Raw genomic sequence first — 20,309 nt, 5'->3', positions numbered from 1 at the left:
CGTACAACCCCCATCCAATCTGGCAATGTTCCCGATTTTACTTTAGCTCACAGCAGGCATCCCTCTTTTCAATTCATGCGCAGCAGAGCATATATCCAACCCCTTTACTTTATAATTCATGCATGCCACAGATATCAGACCAAGCTACGGTGCTCCTTCTTGTTGATTCCCTTGCTGATAATCCAAGCAATTTCCAAGTATATGAATCGGTAGAACTCATTACCAGGTAACGATGTGGGACTATTCAACCCAGATTCTATCGAAGTTTCTCCTTTTAAGGACGATCGATGGTTGCTTCAAGTGTCTTTGTGGCCCAGGAGGCAAAATCTTTACGACCCAGCCCACGATTAATTGGAAGAGAAGCAGCGACGACGGAAACAAACAGCGAAACGTTATTTTGGTGGCATTGGTGCGTAATATGCGATTTGGTGGGAGGGTAAATCGGTCTAAAAAAAAGCGTTGACGAAACTTTTTGGCAGAAACCTTAGCTCCTTTATTATTAGGTATAGATTTACATTTTGAGCAGTAGCATTTAATCACTCACGTTTGGAGCAAAAGTATACATTAATATTATCCAGTGGATCCAAATGAAATAGATGACACATAATATATGTAATAAGGGCAATTATGCCTTCCATCTTATATATACTCTGTTGCACGGACAAATCAAAGGTCAAGCTGCACATTAAAGATTATCCCGCTATACAACAACAAATGTTGCTGAATAAACGAGTACAGTTAGTGAGGAGTGATGAGAATAATTTACCCCGTCTCGGAACTTCTTTTTCACCTTCCACATGAATGGTTCCTCATCCCGCCAATAAAGTACTCCCTTGTTCCTACAAGTGAATCATCATTGGTCAATAATAATGTACTACCTCTATTTATAAATTTTTAGTACTCCCTCTCTCACAGTTTATAAGGCACGCACGTACCCCTAGGTTGCAAATTGAGGTAGCTTCTGTGCCGACAGCAATTTGTTAGGGCCGTCAGCACATGTCCCGAACAGGGCAGACCACGAAGAAGGCCGTCCGCACAAGAAACCCGTCGGCACAGAAAAGCTTGTACCGACGGCCACCGTCGACACAGAAAAAGACCGTCGGCACAGGAAGGCCGTCGGCACAGGTCCTTGCCGTGACGACCAGAAAAACGACGTTAGGGAGTAGGCTCTGTGCCGACGGCTTTGCCATCAGCACAAAAATAAAAGAAAATGTTAGAAAATTTAAAACAGTAAAATCCTCCGAGATGGCTATGTGTTATGTCATCTAGTTTTAAGGAAAATTAATAAATTTGAATTTCGACTTTTTGTGTAAAGAAAGTTTAGAAAATGGTAAAATGGCATTAACTTTTGCATACGGGTTTCCCCGATTGGCATTTTTTTTAGATTCTCAAAATTCTAAATTGAAATATGAAAGGAGTAAGATTTTAATTTTTGCGAGAAATTTAGGATTTATATATTTTTTAAAATTAAATTAATAATTGCATCCTGCATAAAGATTATTATTACTTAACTATTAATGTTTATTTAAATAATTATTTAAAATTCAAAATAATAGAAAGTTTTGATATCACGTCGTAAGGGTTAATAGGATTGATATGGTAATATTATCAACAAGGTGTCATTTCATTCTTGGGAGCTCAACCAGAAGGAATAGTTAAGCCTGTTAGCATTGGAGTAGTGTGAGGATGGGTGACCAATTGGGAAGTTAGACCATTAGTGTAATTTGATTTAAGATTAAGTGTAGTTAGAGTTAAAAATTATCAATGTGAGATGTGAGAGAATAAGAAAAAAAATTAAAAAATTGATTTTTTTTTTAAATCGAGCCATAATTCCCAAACGGCTGTTAGTTCTATGCCAACAGCCAAACCGTTGGCACAAGCTGATGTGCCAACGGCCAGCCTGGGCCGACAGCAAAAAGGTCTGCGCCGAGGACATATTGTGCCGACGGTGGCCGTCGGCACAACATATGCCGACGGCCAAATTGGCATGTGCCGACGGTTTCTGATCGTCGGCACCTTGACTGGTTCCGTAGTGATACTATTTAGTGTTTCTATATTTTTGATAAAATTAAGAAATTTAATTATAGATGGAGGTTATGTTGAACAGTTAATTAAGTAGGCAAAACACATACCAGTGACGATGGAAGCAACATGTAAAGACATGGTGGATAAGATCACAAGGTCCTTGTGCCAAGCCGTTCATGCTGCATTCATCGGTTGCTAGCAACCAGGTGCTACTACCGAGGCAATATTGAGCAAAATGTCCCTGCCGTGGATGGGAATAGATGACGGCGTCGCCCGAAATGGCAGGCAGTATCTTGGAAGAGACGCACAATGCTCGTCCTCCCACGAAGATGGCTTTGCCTCCGATGCTCTCTACCGGGACATACCGTTCTGAGATAAGATCCGCCAGCCTATGAACCGCCAAGTGCGTCAGGGACATGTCGTTGTGGCCGACCACTAGGACCTCCGAGTCACATTCTACCAGATAGACAGGATCGCAGAGTTTCTCCCTAGGGAACGTGGCGATCAGCTTTGGTGGGTCGTGCAGGTGCGCCTCCATCTGAAAAACCTGTGATACGTCAGTATCTCCAATGACAGTGTTATGCACGAGATATTGCCTGCCTCGCGACGACAGCGGTTGGTAGTGACTAGGGACTCTCCAAGGCAGCACTGTCCACTCCGTATCTTTGGAGGTAGCAACAGCCGCAAGCATCATATCCATGAGGATAACCATGACTCTGACGACTCCGCCGGCGGCGACGGAGACGGAAACAGAGATGCGTCTCATTAGTTTTAGCTTGGTTGCCTCCATATAAGCCTCATTCTTCAGTTGCATGGCAAGAGACACGGCAAGAGACGTGAGGAGTGGGAGCTCGACGATGTCGCCGGTGAAAGGGTGGAGGAGGCGGATGGCGGTGTCCTCGTCTCGCTGGAGGACGAGGAGGCCCTCCACGGAGTCAAGAACACAGTGATCCGTAAACAGCGGGAGCCGGACTCGGACAAAGCTCCCCGAGTCGAGGTTGAAAAACCGGACGTGTTCGTGGAGATCTCCGTGGCCAGGGTAAAGTCCATGGCCCTCCGCGAACATCATCCAGCGGCGCGGGTGGAAGCGTGGATCGATCACGCCTCGGCCGCAAGGAGACACGGCGGAAGACCGCCAGTTGGTGCAGACGGCACGGAGGCGAACATAGTCCGTCAGGTCGCTGGCCAGCAAGCGCCACGCCACAAGACGAACAATATCTTCCGGCAGCGATGCCCATGGAGACCGGGTTGCCGGTGGCAGCGAAGGTGGCATATTGCTCTTACAGATCGATGATGATCCAGACCTGCTATAAACCAACTTTTGTAAGAAAAACAACAAAAAAAAATGGCAACTGGAGCCACACGGAATTCACACCTCACAAATACATACAAAAATATAATACATGGTATTAGACGTAATTACGTGCTTTAGGATGTAACCTTTATGGCTACACCTTAGCAAGAATTTCACGGCTGGCGGCAGGAAGAAAATACGCGGCGATTAAACGACACCCCAAGCGATAACGCACCTCGCGTCAGTTTAGGGTCGATGCAATCTAATTGGATCTCGTCGGATCGTATGCTCATGTATATATATGATCCACCCTAACCTTCAAATATCAAACGGAATATGGTTGGGTTTATGTACGAAACGGACAAGAGTTGGGTTTATGTATGAAAGATGGACAGGCTGGGGGTTCTTTTTGTGCTTTTGGCTGGTACTAGCCGGGTCTGGCTTTGTGGAACAGAGCAGGTCGTCTCTAGGAGTGCTGTCTGGTGAGGCGTGTATGTTGTTCTGAACCTGACTGTTCCACTCTTGTAACAGTTTTTGGCTGAGGCACGTTTGTGGCAGCAGGAGCCGGGAAAGCTTGTCATCTCCGCGATCCCCTGCACGCTGAGACGGTTGCCTCTTCTACGGCCATCGAGGGGGCAAGGAAAGCGGGTGCTCGATGCATCATCTTTGAGTTGGGTTCCTCAAACCCTAGTGAAAGCCCTAAACAGCCAGGACTACGACAAGTCCAGCATCGGCGCCCCGGCGAGGGACGCCACGCTGTTCTTTGATTCTGTCACTTTCTCCTTCTCTAGATGGGGGTGTAATTCTGCAGCTCACAAACTCGCAAAGTTCAGCATTTCATCAGATTTGTATCACTGTTTTGGGTGGACTCTGCCCTCAGTTGTGTAACAAACCTTGTTGCCAGTGATTTAGTTGAGGAGGTTTACTAATGGAATAACATAGACTACAGAGTGATCAACCAGTATTAGGCCTAAATAGTGGTTAGCTCCGACAACCCTAATAAGGAAAGTTTCTAATCACCCGTTATCCTTCTCGAAATAGGCTTTCGCCCCGCTATATTAATATAACAACCACACTGATACAAAAGTTTGAAACTAAAGAAATGTTGAACAACAAAACATGCCCAAAAGGAAAGTAAACAAAAGCAAAGGCAAAACACCAAGACAATGATGACCCTCAACCGCTGCGCCCCCGTCTATGGTTCACCATGCTCCAAGCCCTCCAAGGCACCTCATACCAAGCAACACCTTCAAGAAGGGAAACGGCGTCGACACGGCGCTGCTGCCCGGACCAGACCGGTCCTAGGGTTTCCCCCACGTACGCAGAGTGCAGTGAACATGGTATTACCATGAAGCCCTACATGAAGGAATGGTGCCACGCGAAGGTGGCACCGCACTAGGACCAGACAAGTTGATAGGGATTTCTCCCGCCCCATACACAAAAAACCCTGGGACCTCGGAGCACCACCACCAAGCGTCGCCACCCCCGAACATGCGCCACCACGATGGTGTAGCCTCCATCATCAGACGCTTCGCGACCTAGCCTGCAAAATGAACAGCGAATGCACACGACGTAATCGGAGCAAGGAATAACAGACTCACAGCCAAGCGGGAGGAACCCACCTCCACCGCCGAGAAGCAGTCATTGGCTGGACATAGTGAAAGGACGAGATGTCGCCTAGCAGAGGGGGGGAGGGGGTGAACAGGCGTTTTAAAAACTCTTACGGATTTTGGCTTGTAAGATTACGGAATTAAACTAACGTTTATTTTACAAGCATAAACCGTAAATATGCTAGGCTCAACTAAGTGCAACAACAACAACAACTAGAGCTAAGCAAGATAGGCACAATATATATATGAACAACAAGTGATAGCAAGATATAATAAATACTTCAAACTCGATGGCTATCACAAGGAAAAGTAAACTCGGGTATAGAAATAACCGAGGCACGCGGAGACGAAGATGTATTCCCGTGTTCCCTTCCTTTGCAAGAAGGTACATCACGTTTGCATAGGTGGGTATCATACGAAGGATTTCCCCACGCCACGAAGGCTCACCTTCTTCTCCGAGCCTATCCCACGAAGGAATAGCCCATTTCCTTATGGTTAGCTTTTCCTCCACTCCGGAGATGGCAATCTCCACAACCACTTCATAAGCTCCACGAAGGAGAAGCCCGGGCCCCTTCACAATCTTCCACGAAGAGGTCACCGGGACACCAACTAAGTCAACTAGGAGGTCACCCTCCAAGAGTAACAAGCTCACGGTCTCTCACTCAAAAAAATCGTGGTGGAGAGCTCAACACGATGCAATGATGCAAAGCAAGAACACCAAGGTGTTCAAATCCTTCACACTCAAATCACACCAAAGCAAACAATGCTAGGATGAAATTAGAGAATAAGACAATGGAGGAAATCAACAAATAACTCCAAGATCTAGATCCCAAGAGTTCACCTCACTTAGAGGAGGAATGGATTGGCGGAGGTTGTAGATCTAGATCTCCTCTTTCAAATCCCCCAAGAATATGCAAGAATCATTGGAGGGAAGGGAGAGGAAGAAAGCTCAAGATGTTCAATAATGGTGGTCAAAAACATGCTCGAGAACCCTAGAAAACCGTTGGGGAAGAAGCCTCTTTTATAGCCAACAGAAATATGACCGTTTGGGGTAGATCTGTGAGTTTTTCGTGCAGCCTGGCGGGAGGGCCGGCACGCCGGCCATGGTACCGGGACGCCTGGTGGGAGAGCCAGTCACGCCGGGCAAGTAAAATTTTGTATTGCTTGCGGCCAGATGTGTTGCCAATGGGGATCTAGACCTGCATTTGCAAGTGTTTCAGCGTACCATGAGTGCTTATTTGATATGCTTGCCATCATTGGGTGTTTTCGACAAAAATAATGCCATGAAAACCCCGTTCAGCTACTAGGCCAACACAAAACTTCCTAACTCTTGCATCCCAGACGCGACTAATCAGAAACTAAACTGTCAGATCAATAGGCTGCTTTCTTGCTGCAAGGCACACTCTGATGATGGCCTGCACCTCAAAGAGACGGATGCATTTGATATTTGTGTGAGCTTCATTGAAGAGAGCCAGCATATGTTTCCTAAACAACTGAGGCAGGAAGCTGTCATTATTGTGAAGAGAATAGTGTTAAATAGCCTTGGTTGTGCTAAGCAGAAGGAGACACATGGATTGGATACTAAAGTTTCAGAGGAGGTGATCTACCTCGCTGCTGTACTTAGGCTTGTCAATGTTTGTCACGGGAACCGTATGTGGATCTGGTACGGGTTTCATGTTATATAGTGGGCACAAATACATTATATGTAGACACAATACGTATGGTATATGTATAGAAGGAGGAGAGAAGACCTATTACATTGTCTAACATCCTCCCTTAATCTAAACCTGTTGACAGGTTGAGATTACGCTTAAACTCAACAAGCTTCTTGACTGGAAGTGGCTTACTAAAACCATCTGCAACTTGATCATTACTTGAGACAAAGCGAATAGCTAACTGATTGCTTGCAACTCTTTCTCTGATAAAATGGAAATCAATCTCAATATGCTTGGTATGAGCATGAAACACATGATTAACTGAGAGATAAGTGGCACCCAAATTATCACACCGAATAGTTGGCTTTTGTTTCAATCTTACTCCAAGTTCAGCAAGAAGAGCTTCGACCCAAATTAATACAGCAGTACCATTGGCTAATGCTTTATATTCAGTCTCTGTGCTAGACCGAGACACTGTAGCCAAGAGGTAGTCCAATTGTCTGTAGTCATCAGAGCCAAGAGGTGTTCCAATTGTGATAGACAGTTGTTCATAAGTAGACAAAGGTGTTGGAGCAGACTTACAATGGTGCATACCAACCTTTTTGAGTAAATCTGTAGCATATTTTTCCTGTGTCAGAAGCAATCCATTGTTCACCTTTTTAACTTCAATACCAAGGAAGAAATGTAAATCACCAAGATCCTTGATAGCAAAATTCTCATTTAAATCTCGAAGAAGAGCTGTGATAGCATAACTAGAAGAACTTGTGACTATGATATCATCAAGATTTACAAGAACAAATATAGTGATACCTGACTTGTTAAAGAGAAATAGTGATGTGTCAGCCTTTGAAGGTGTAAAACCAAGTTCAAATAGTTTGGAACTTAATCTGGAATACCATGCTCTTAGTGCTTGCTTCAGACCATACAATGCTTTATCAAGTCTGCAAACATGATGTGGCGCATGTGGATCTTCAAAACCAGGAGGTTGTCTCATATAGACTTCCTCTTTCAGAACACCATGAAGAAACGCGTTCTTGACGTCTAGCTGCCTTAGATTCCATCCACGAGAAACAGCAACAGCTAAAACAGTTCTGATAGTAGCAATTTTAACCACATGACTAATGGTGTCCTCATAATCAATGTCATACCTTTGTTTAAATCATTTTGCAACCAATCTTGCTTTGTATCTGTCAATGGACCCATCTGCTCTTTTCTTGATTCTATATACCCACTTGCAATCAATCAGATTCTTATTTTTGCTTGGGGGAACAAGGTGCCATGTTTTATTTTCCATCAAGGCATTATATTCCTCATCCATCGCTTTGCGCCAGTGCGAATCATCAAGGGCCTCAGAAACGGTGGATGGTTCTCCTGTAGAAGAAAACAAGCCATATCTAACTGTACCATCAGTGTACCTTTTGGGCTGTCTTATACCTTGCTGCAATCGAGTACGAATACGCGAAGGTGAAACAACAGGAGAAGAAGGTGGTGGTGTGGGATGATCTTGCTCTTGTGAATGTGCTGAAGAAGCCACATAATCACCCTCACTGTCGCCTACCGCAGACGATCCAGAGAGGACAGGATCAGCAGCAGGCTGTGGAGAGGCAACGGGCGTTGCAGATGAGGCGGGCGACGCAGACGAGGCGCCAGATGGCGCGCCAGGGCTGGGCGAGGGCGCGTGGCCAGCACGTGCAGCCGACAACACCGGGGACCGCCCGCCATGTGGAGCACCAGGACGAGCCAAAGGCGTGTGGCCGGCAGACGCTGCCGGGGCATCTCCGCGCGACCGAGGGCGGGAGAATCAGCCTCGGGCTGAGATCCCTCGGGATCGGAGAGATCTGCAGCAGGATCTGCATGAGTTTCAGTGCTGTTTTTGTCTTCTTGTGCCTCATACTCAAGTTCATTTTCTGCAGGAATTTGCACACTGTTTTGACTAAAATTTTCATTAGTATTTTCTGCAACTGGCAACACATTAGTAATAGGCACAATAGGCATATGATCATCAACATTATTTGCACCCTCATTTGACTTAGATGTGAAGGATGGAAGAAGAAGAATCTCTTTCCTAAGGAGAGGACCAGCATTAGGACGCAATGAGGCAAAAGGGAACACATTTTCATCAAACACAACATCACGGGAGATATACACTCGTCCAGTATTTATGTCTAGACACTTGACACCCTTATGAAGAGGACTATAACCAAGAAACACACAACGAGTGGAGCGGAAAGCAAGTTTGCGAGTGTTATTGGGACGAAGGTTGGGCCAACAAGCACAACCAAAAACTCGAAGGGCATCATAGTTTGGTGTCATATTAAGGAGGCGTGCAGCTGGAGTTTCAAGGTTGATGACTTTGCTGGGAAGTAAGTTTACGAGAAAAGTGGCAGTAAGAAAGGCTTCATCCCAGTATTTAAGAGGCATGGATGCATTTGCAAGCAAGGCTAGACCAACTTCACCTATATGACGATGTTTTCGTTCAGCAGAGCCATTTTGGTGATGAGCATGAGGACATGAGACATGGTGAGTGATTCCAACTTTTTGAAAGAAGGCATTTAGCTTTTCATATTCACCACCCCAATCAGTTTACATTGTGACAATTTTCCTATCAAATTTACGCTCAACATATTTCTGAAAGTTGAGAAAGACTTGATAAACATCAGCACGACTTTTAAGCAAATAAATCCAAGTGAACTTGCTAAAATCATCAATAAAGCTTACATAATATGAATGTTTCCCAGCAGAGAGAGGTGCAGGACCCCATACATCAGAGAAAACTTGTTCTAAGGGAACAGTAGATCTACTACTAGAAATAGGATATGGCAATTGATGACTCTTTGCCAATTGACATGAATCACACACATATGGGGTACTCTCTGGGGTGTAAGCTATCTTATTTTTCCTAAGCACTTGTTGAACCACAAATGAAGAGGGATGTCCTAGACGGCGATGCCATGTAGAGGATGATGGCTTTATTGTGATGTATGCATGTTTGGAAGACGCGGTGGAGATGGGCATCAAGGGATATAGGCCTCCATAGCAAGGGCCTCTAAAGAGGACGCGTCGAGTTGCTTGGTCCTTGATGACAAAAAAGAAAGGATGAAACTCAATGAACACGTGATTATCAAGAGTGAACTTATGAACGAATAAAAGATTCTTAGATGCACTAGGAACATGTAGTATATCATTGAGATCAAACGAAGCATGAGGAGTGCGCAAAGTTGAATGACCATTGTAGTCATCATGAGTGGAGAGCTTATTCAGTTCACCAGTGATGTGATCAGTAGCACCAGTATCATAATGCCAGTTTGTATCAACTCCATGAGAGACAAAATTTGCATCCTTGTGGCCATGATCTCCATTGTCACGACGATCACGATCCTCCTCATAATGCCACCAACAGTCTTTTGCAGGGTGACCATAAATTGTGCAAATTTGGCAAGTGGTGTCAACAAAATGAGTAGGCTGGCGATCACGACGGTGTCCACCATCATCACGCCGATCTCCATCATCACGGCGACGTGGGCGATCATCATCACGGTGATGATCTTGATATCCACCATTGCCACGGCCTTGGTAGCCACCACGGTGACCACCACCCCCACGGCCACGCCCATCATCCTCACGATGGCGTGGGCGATCATCACGCCACCTGTCCTGGCCACCACGATCATCATGCCAGCGATCCTGGCGTGGAGGAGCATCATGGTCACCATGGTCATCGTGCCAACGATATTGGCCCCGCGATGGAGCACCACCACCACGGCGAGGAAGGTGAGCGGAGGAGGTAAAACTTGTATCTTCAGTCTTGTGCATTCAATCAAACGCCTGAACTTGGCCAAACAAATCAGATAGGGTGGTGTTTGGGTTTGCACGAACAGCGGTGATCAGATTGTTGTAGTCCCCACCAAGATTCTTCAACACATACCACACAAGTTCATCATCATCGATGGGCTTCCCGGCAGCAGCAAGCTCCTGAGCAATGGTTTTCATCTTGGAGAAGTACTTTTCAGCAGACATTGTATTCTTCTTTGTCTCAACAAGAGCTGTCCTGAGGTGTTGCACACGAGATTTTGATGAGGCGGGGACATGGGTGTTGAGAGCATCCCAAACTTCAGCAGACGTTTCAAGACCAATGACATGGGCTAGCACATCTGGGGACAAAGCATTCAACAACCAGCGAAGGACTTGTTGATCACGAGCAATCCAGGAGGCGTAGTTGGGGTTTTGAATAGTCACCTTCTTGCCGTTTGCATCTTCGGTTTCTAGAACTTTGACAGGGGCCTTGTCTTCAACTTCAACCAGATTAAGAACACAGGCGCCACGGAGAGCGGGAACAACCAGGGCCTTCCAGATGAGCGCATTGTCCCGTGTCAGAAGCTGGGTCGGAGGAGCACCGAGGGCAGCAGCCAAAGCAGTTGCAGAGGAGGACGAAGTCATGATCGGATGCGGATGTGTGGAGCAGATGCTTTTGGGTTGGGTTTTGGGTTTTTGTAGGCAGCAGCGGCTAGGTGAGCAGCGGCGACTGATTTGTTTTTGGAGGTGTTGGGTTTTGGGCGGCGGCGGCTAGAGGAGCAGCGGCGGCGGGTTTGAGTTCTGGGTGTTTAGGGTTTTTGAGCGGCGGCGGCTAAGGAGCAGCAGCGGCGAGCTTGGTTGTGGGGCTTTGGTTTTCGGCTGTGTATATGGGCGGCGGCAGCAGCAGAAGGCGTGCGGCGGCGGCAAGGGTTTTGATGGCAACGGCGGCTGGTTTGCAGCGGCGGCGGCGGCGATCGGCTTGGCAGCTAGGTCAGGGAATAGACAGCTCTGATACCATGTCAATGTTTATCACGGGAACCGTACGTGGATCTGGTACGGGTTTCATGTTATATAGTGGGCACAAATAAATTGTATGTAGACGTACATATCCAATACATAGTTTCTTCGGTAGTGCGTGTGGGTGTGTGGTGTCGTTTTGTAAGCTGGGTTCAGCACTTTGTATCGTTCTCGCCGTTGATGGCTTTGTTAATTCAAAGTCGGGCACTTGAGTGCCTTTTATCTAAAAAAAATACACAATACGTATGGTATATGTATAGAAGGAGGAGAGAAGATCTATTACATTGTCTAACAAGGCTAATGGGTTCTTCTTTTCTAGAGATTCTTAACTGTCTTAGGAAAATGAGGGTTGAAGATGGCATGCAACATCAGAAATTTACCGAGCTTTGCATATCTGAAACCATCCGCTTGCTTGGGCAATATGAAGCTAATGGACTTCATAGGGATGACTTGTTTGGCAGGTTTGAGAAGCCTGTTGACAGGGAAATGCCCTTGGTGTTGATGCTTTTTCATGTTGCTAGTCTATTAGTCTTTTGTTTGAGAATGAGGTTTGGTTTTCTGTGGAAAGGTTGCATTATCATGCTGATGATGACCATGAATCTTGTGATTGATCAAGAGAGAAGTATGAGTGCATTTCAGTTTCTTATTGCTTCAAAAGATTCTGCAACTCCTTCCATTCACCAACAGGACAGTTTGAAGGTTTCTGTCCCCAGAAAGTCAATAGCTTCTCAGTTCAACAATTTACGTAAACTTCGTGTTGGAGGTGACAGAAGTTTGGGCACCCCTCAGAGGTGTAAATCTCGAGACGGAAGAGCCATTTTCGAGCTCATTCCAGGATACAAACAAAACTCTTCAGAGTGGGATGATCTTGTGGATTTTGTTGAATGCGATGAAGATGTGGATTATTCAAGTTGGTTTATGCAGCGGGCCAAATTCAAGCAGTATAAGGACACCAAATGGAAGAGAAGCAAGCGACCCAGCGAGAACTCCTCCAAGATAAGGGAACTCTATGCGAATAAAAGTGAAAGGCGGAAGACCTCACGGTGACTCATCTGGCTGGATTCCATGGATTGGCCCAAATAACAGATTGCGTACTAGCCCTGCCTTGTTGTTTGAAATGAAACTGTTCTGTGATGTGACATAAGTGAAAGTATGTCCATTTACAGAAGTGTATATATGACAGTTGACTGCTGATCAGGGATCTTCTTAGCCGTTAATTTTTTGCGCTGTGCTTTCATGAAAAGAAAAGACAATTAAGCAAAACTGTTCTGTGTTTTCATGATGTCGTCTGAGTTTGAAGGGTTTTATCATTTCTTAAACGGTTTTGCTATATCTTAGTCGACCACGCGATAACTACAAGTCGACAGTAAGAACCATCTGATTGAAATTTTTGGATTTAAATAAGTAGGGATGAGAAGATCATCATCTAACAACTATGAATGTCGACTGAGAAGTTGTAACTTCTTTGTGAAGATTATGTGATCTAGTGGTGTTCGAGCTGTTTGTATCTTTGGAATATGTGCAGCCTTGAATTTCAACGGTCATACTAATTATTCCCGTGATTTATCTATCTATTTGCAATGGTCAAACTATAATGGATATTTGATACTGTTTGATCTGCATATACTTCATGCCTGGTCTTAGCTGCAGTGTTCTTTCTTAGAGCTGTGCATAGGTTCCGATGTGCAGGACATCTGTGACTGAGACGGTGATGTACAATTATGTGTCTGAATATGACCCGAAATGAGGTACAATTCAGTTTTTGGTCAACTGGAAATTTGGAAAATACTCAGTCCCTATTGAAGCTATACTACTTGTGATTAGATGGTTTACAGATATCTATGTGAAGGTGTGATGACAACTTACCGTGTATGTGCCTCTTGCAGATGATGGATACCGTTTTTTCTGCAGATGAGGTGCAGGTTCATTCAAATCATGTGTGCCCCATTGTTTCCCTGATATATTAACGAGGTGCTGATGTTATTGCAAAAAACCCAAATAACTTCTGATACAGAATGAGTTCATGAATGAATTCCAGGCACTACTGGGTTTTGGAAGGAAATTCGTAAGGTGCGTGGACTGGTTCATGTTCTGACCTTTAGTAACTAGTTCTGCAGCGATATTACTACTCCTACTTAAATTGCTGATTCTGACCGCATTCTTAGACGGTGCTTGATGAGCACATGCATGTCTGAAATTGTTCGTATGACTGCTCTGATGAATGAGAACTTTTTTAGTAGGATTTGGAGGTTCATCTATCTTGTCAGTTCATTACTAGTATCTCAAAACCAGTACCACTTCATTAACAGTATTCTTCCTTACAGTCTGATTATTGTGGAGCAGTTCAAATTTGATTTGGTGCAGACTGATAAGTTGGATCTTGGATGTGCACTAGCCTTTATGGACATGGTCCCTGTAGAGCTGGAAACGTATCAAATGGTGGCAACAAGTCTGGTACAAGGCACTGATGTTATAATCTGACACATGAAGTCATCGTGATGTTCCACAAAGGCAACTTCCGGTGAACCTTGACCTTCCATACCGTGAATGACACTTCTGTCCAGCTTGGAAATGTTCTGAGTGTTCCTGGTTCTTGAACCTCTGCACCAGGCTCTGCTAAGAAGGCGCCTTGCAGTTCATCCCGTGGGAAATCCAGCTGGAGCTGTCGTAGTGGGGTTTGTAATTTCTTTTGTACTCCCACCGTCCCACCAAAAGTGTCACAACTTTGTATACATCCAAATTTTGACAAAGTTGTTACACTTTTGGTGGGACGGAGTGAGTAGTAGTGATCAGTGTTAACTCGGTATTTCTCAGTTGGAAAGTTCAGTATGTTTGTGCTGTTTCTTACATTGCATGCGGGAGAAAATAAGGTATGCCCTACTCTCGAAAAAAAAATGCCGTAGCATGTCTGGAGTTGGATGTTGTCGGGTGAGAAGTGGAAATATAAAATGCCTTTCGTGACCGTGGGTATATCTCGAATGATCGCAGTTTGCTATTATTGGTAGCAAGTTAACAGTGATGGTCATAGCTTGGACAGTGATTTTTCAGGGAAGAGAAAAACATAGGAATTTGCAACAGTAACCTAGAGTTTCTCGTTGGAATTTGCAACAGTAACCTTTCAAACCATCTTAGTCGGTGTTGGACTAGCTTCTCGTTGATCGGTGCCACCCTTAGCATATCGCGAATTACCTCGTTTCTCCGTCGTAGGCTATAGGGCTTGCAAATCATTCTTGTTGCACCGCCAGTATTTTTAGCAAAACATTCTTGTTGTTTCGTGGTGTTGGTCCAGTTTGAAGAGTTCATCATCTTTGAAATACTACTACTCCCTCCGGTCCATATTAATTGACTCTAATGTGGATGTATTTAGACACATTTAGTTCTAGATACATCCATATTGAAGTCAATTAATATGAATCGGAGGGAGTATGTGATTCAGCGGTACTCAAGCTGTTTGTATTTTCGGAGCATGCGCAAGTTTGAATTTCAACGGTCAAACAATATTTTTTTTTCAAATACTACTTGGCTGTTGAAGTGGGCCGTGTAATAAATTCAGCAGAGAAAAAACCAATGTCTCTGTCCAGTACACACGCAACACGCTTTCCCCGACAAACGAAGCGGGTTTCCTAAACTCGAAGCGAAGAGCTTCACGCAGCCCGCCCGCCTGCGCTTTCACATCCAAAGCGCCGCCGCGGGAGATGGCCCCGGCCCCCGCCGCCGCCGCCGCGGCTGCCGTGCCGGGGGCGGCGGCCACCACCACCTGGTCCACGTCAGCGGACGCCGCGCGCCCCACCGCCCCCTCCCAATCGCCCTCCCGGCGCACGGTCCCGGGGCTCCTCGTTTTCTTCTCCCTCGCCGCCCTCCTCATCCTCTCCTCCGGCGACGACGCCGCCGCCTACGAGGCCGCCACGTCCGAGCGCCCCCTCAAAGGTCCGTGCCACCCCGAACCAAACTCTCCCCGCGACCGCTCTCCGTGCTCGGATTTAGAGCTCCTGCTGCGTGAGGATTGCGGGCTCCCTCTAGGGTTTAGGGTTTTTTGCGCGGTCCTGCATTAGGAGCTCTGGCTGGGGCTTAGTTTCCGAATATGGTGTTAGGGTGTTTTTATTTTTCAGTAGTATTGTACTGGAGAAGTAGCGCCTGCTTTTTGGGCGAGGATATTAAGTAATATGGCCTTCAGGGCTTGTGCTCTGGAGTCAGTTGGGGTGGGGAGGGGTTGGTTGATTTCGTTCTTCTTTCAGTATCGCAAATGCCGCTGTAGGTTACAGTGTTAGTGCTGCCCTTGCGTTGGCTTGGCTAGTTTCAGTAGTATGGTTGATTCAACGAGGGATACTGATTTCAACCCTATGTGCTGTCATACGTATGTGTGCTAAGGTTTACTTACACATATGCCTGTAGTCCTTCCTTTTAACCCCCCTCTAGCTGAACACCTGAAGCATGATTTCTAAATATTCTTGTTATACTTCAGCACATTTATTGTACTACTTTAGTATTCTGCATGCTCTGATATTGACCTAATTAGTTATCACCGCAGATGTTAGTTTGGAGCATCCAGAGTTGACATTTGCTCTGTCATCCATCGGTGGAAAATTTTGTGAGCGAATCCGCGTATCTGGAATACCAAGGTGGCAGCTTCAAAGCTATGCAAACCAAATACATGTTGGACTGAATGTTTCTCATTCAATGCCAGAAAAGTTCCACTGGAAAATTGGTGTTTGCTTTCATAGGTAAGTCTTGTATTGTCTAATATGTGGAATGTACGCATCTTTGCTCTCCAGAAAACTGAAGCAATTTTCGTTTGCAGGAATGTTTCTATGGGTTTGTGCGAATGCGAGACGGGTGACTGGCAAGTTTTGCAAGATGGCAGGTGGAATGCTGTGAAGTCACCATATGGTAGCAAATACGTTGACGTGAAGCTGGCTGATAAGAAATCTACTGCCTTCAGCCTTTCCATTCAGGAAGGTAAGGATATTTTTCCTGAAATGATTCTTTCTTGCTGGTCACATATACTATCTAAGAGCATCTGTATCTGCCTTTTTCTCTCAAACAATTTGTTGTCATTCCGTGTGATCTAATTTTGCAGAGCTTCAGAAATGGCGTTTAGCTTGCCTTGTTATTGGATTTGTTCTGCTATTCATATCACCCATTGTTAGTAAATGGGCACCTTTTTACTATAGCAGCTCTATGGCTCTTGGAATCCTACTTGTGGTGCTGATTGTCCTTTTCCAGGTATTACTTTAGTTACTCGAATATGATTCTTTTCATAAAGATTCATTATTAAAAAAGTGAAATGAAATTAATGCATTCTATCAAGACAACCTATTTTCTAAGGATTTCTCGCAAGTTCACTAATTGTTCGATGCTCAAAAATTTGGAGTACAACTAAGCTCTCTGGATGCAGCTTAAATTGAATTTGCTGTTTATGGTAGTTTTAAGTAGAGTACACCATAAATCAAGTCTAAAGTTTGCACCATTTTCCCTTAAGGATCCTTGCAAATTGTAAATTGTGTTAATGCTAACATTTTTTTATTATTAAACCTAGAGACTTCGGTTCACTTATTTAAGTAAGATAGTTAAGCCCAGTAACTTTTTTTTGTTAAACATTATTTTTTTATGGTGATTCAACATAGTACTAAGTTGATTCAATAGCATTTTACCGATCTTACTGTGATAGTATTTGAAGTTCTTTTGTGCAACTACTCTATTAAACTTTGTAGCTCCTTGTAGCATCATGTAGTGAACAAATGGACTAGCGTCTTGTAAGATCCCTATGTAATATTGTAAAGTGGATCAGTGCAAGCATAAGAATACTGTAATCTCAGAGGTCTGATTGACCAACCAACGTTGAACTTTGTTTACTTTAGTACATTAAATGACCATTTTCTTGAAATCAGTACTGATTTTGCCGGTTGAGGGAATCACGGGCATGTCTGATAAGGGAATTATTTTTTGGTTAGGTTCATCTCTGTCTGTTCTCTACTCTTCTAGATAAGTAGATAACTATTCTAGTGCTCATATAATATGATGTTACAGTAATCAAAACTCTCCATTCCCTGAATTTGGTAATGTTTGCTCAATACACCTTGATGGTGACAAGTTATCAGTCTGACTCTGACACTCTATAATTGCTGATAAAGAACAGTCATTTGTGACCAGGTTTCTGTTATTTGCTGATGGAAAATTGGTTCCCTTATATCCTGACCTAGTTCTTGTTATAGGGAATGAAATTGCTACCAATGGGCAAAAAAAGTGTATTATACCTTACAATTTATGGATCTGTGGTAAGTTCTGTATATCCTCAACATTTTCCTTAACATTTTATTACACCATAAATATTCTTCTTTGACTATTCTCCCTAATTCATGACATCTGTCCATTCCTTTCCCAATATTTAGTTAGGTGTTGGCTCCTACGCCGTACACTATTTCTCCACATTGGTTGCCTCTATTCTGGAAAACTTTGGCTTGAGCGAGGAGATGCACAACCCTGTAAGTAATTCATCCATGTATCAATCATCAGAGTTGTTGATCGAAGAATTAATTATTTTTTTGACCTGGAAAACAACTCCTACTGTTAGATATTAATCAAAAAGGGATAATTACACGAAATTATATGTGCAAGGCCACATGGGCTTGAAGCCACATGCTACATCGAATAATTAATTAGCTCAATACCTCACTGCAATGCATAATTGTTAAAGTACCATTGAGCGCGAGGAAGACATGTGGTGGTATTGCATTTGTCCTAAATACCCATATTTGCAATGATACTGACCTAATTCCTTGAATATACTTTAGCCTAGTTTTTTGTTCGCCCTTTCGCATGATATTATGTTATTTGCGCAATCTGCTGACTTCCCAAATATTTCTGCTTTCAGAAATGGTTCATGTCATTTTATCTTGTCTAGCAATAATACTCATTTATCATTACTTTGGATAATCTACAAGCTCTTCAAATAGCAAAATTCATTGATCATGAATTACAGGTGTCCATCTTCCTGGTGGTAGCAGTTGTCTTGACTGGAGCTGGTTTTGGCTATTGGATGGTGAGGAGATTTATCATTTCGAAAGACGGGAGCGTTGATGCTGGGATAGCACAGTTTGTGAAGTGGGCTATGCGTGTTGTTGCAATATTCTTTATTACACAGGTGTGCTTCTTTTCAAACACTTAGTAGTCTTCTCATGTATCTATGACTCTGAATCTCGGTTACTGCCTACATCATATTTAGCTGTTTTTGGAAATTCATATATGGCATTATCTTGTAGAGCACACTTGATCCTATTCTAGCATCGGCTGCTCTTGCTGCTTGCTGGTGGATTTGCTCTGTATTGACAGCAAACCGCAAGCCAATGACACGGTAAGTCCCGAGTTAATTAATGTTGATGTTGCGAACTTACTGCTGCTATTGAAGCCCTGAATATGTTGATTCTACCGCAGGAAGCAAAAGCAATCAATGATTTCTTCTCCTCCAAGGTTTACTCAAGTATCACCCAACAGCCGCCAGGTCCAGTTCTTAAGTCCATCATCCAGGGCAGGTATTGGAAGAGTCACATCAACCAGTTCAGCCACACAGTATGGTTGGAACAATTTAGCCAATGGAGGTAAAAACAGTTTTATTATCTGTGTACAACTGGGAATCCAATGTACTGTACCTCTTATGGGAAACTGGAACTGTCATAAAGAACCTTGACATATTTTTATGTTGATGTCTGCTTATTTTTGGTACTCCCCCCGTCCTATGAAACTTGTCTCAACTTTGTCAAAATTTAGATGTATCTGGATGCTAAATAGTGTCTAGGTACATCCAAATTTAGACAAAGTTGAGACAAGTTTCATGGGATGGAGGGAGTACTACAAACTAAGGATGTTCTTACAGTCATGATTAACTCAGACCTATAAAACCCGTCAACTTTGACACACTGAAGCATTTGACAAGTAGCTACCTGTTATATTTGCAGGTCCACCCCCCTCAACACTTACAAGAAGGGTAGCACCCAATCAAGATGAAGACTACTACTCCACCTTCCACAATATCGAACCACGGAAATATTCGAAGAGAGAATGGAAGGATTTCACCGAGGAATCGACCAGAAACGAACTGATGAAACACACAGCTACGCCAGAGTTTGCCCAATGGGCTGCTGACAATGCTCACCGGGTGCGGGTTGAGCGAGATGATGCATCGGAGGATGAGACGATTGAGAGCTCCTCGAGCTCTTCCAAAGAAACCGAGGAAGTTGATAAAGCTTCTGGCCTGTTCAGGTGGCTTTGATATTGGACACAGACTGAGCTAGCTCAGCGTGCTGCTTTTGTGCACGGTGTGTATAAGTAGGAAGACCGGATTGAAACTTGGTAGCAGTAGGGGTGGTAGTTTATCAATGTAGGCTGTAGTTGACTTAACCTCTCAATTCAACTAATGCTAGGCAGTTCATCCATGGATTGTTTGTCGTCAGTTGATGCATGCATCAGAGGACTTGAACTGATGCGACTTCTAAGTGGATGGATTAGAAACAATTCTGTCATTGTCTTGTTGAGAACTTCTTGTCGCCCCCTTTCTCAGATGTAGAGTAGCATTTCAAGGGTCACCGTAATCTTATTTGTATGAATTTAAGCTTGTATGCCAAGGTAATGCAAAGAACGTTGGTAATTCTTGTTTATATGGGAGCTGATATGCGATGCTAAGGCTGATTGATTTCACATAGTATACAGACCTATAAGGCTAAAAGATTCATGAGTCATGTAGCACCTTGTTTTTGTAGCCATTATTTGACACTAGAATCACAACACTAAAATGGAACCACATGCATACTTTTGTTTGGTTGCTACTGGATTTGGAAAATGAGGCCGGTATGGAAGATGATGATGCAAGGAGGCACGAAAAGGGAAAGTCACGTTCCTAGTTGGCAAATTGCTAAGCACCGA

At 44.1% G+C, this 20,309-nt stretch overlaps 2 protein-coding genes across 2 annotated transcripts; both read left to right on the top strand.

Annotated features, from left to right (window-relative positions):
* The first annotated feature begins 3,706 nt into the window (after positions 1-3,706).
* On the top strand, positions 3,707-12,925 carry LOC124697078. The gene is made up of 4 exons (XM_047229716.1): positions 3,707-3,796; positions 3,851-4,118; positions 6,271-6,553; positions 11,690-12,925. Exons 1-4 carry the CDS (start codon positions 3,707-3,709, stop codon positions 12,438-12,440), a joined length of 1,392 nt encoding a protein of 463 aa, XP_047085672.1. The 3' UTR covers positions 12,441-12,925.
* A 2,163-nt stretch (positions 12,926-15,088) lies between these two features.
* Positions 15,089-20,044, top strand: LOC124703904. Its single transcript, XM_047236143.1, has 10 exons — positions 15,089-15,320; positions 15,922-16,114; positions 16,192-16,349; positions 16,471-16,616; positions 17,606-17,668; positions 17,783-17,875; positions 18,373-18,534; positions 18,653-18,744; positions 18,825-18,988; positions 19,346-20,044. Exons 1-10 carry the CDS (start codon positions 15,089-15,091, stop codon positions 19,657-19,659), a joined length of 1,617 nt encoding a protein of 538 aa, XP_047092099.1. The 3' UTR covers positions 19,660-20,044.
* The last annotated feature ends 265 nt before the right edge of the window (positions 20,045-20,309 follow it).

Source organism: Lolium rigidum, chromosome 3, assembly GCF_022539505.1.
Source record: "Lolium rigidum isolate FL_2022 chromosome 3, APGP_CSIRO_Lrig_0.1, whole genome shotgun sequence".
NCBI classification, from domain to species: Eukaryota; Viridiplantae; Streptophyta; class Magnoliopsida; order Poales; family Poaceae; genus Lolium; species Lolium rigidum.
The sequence above is the reverse complement of the archived record's forward strand: the minus strand, read 5'-3'. Positions and strand labels throughout refer to the sequence as shown.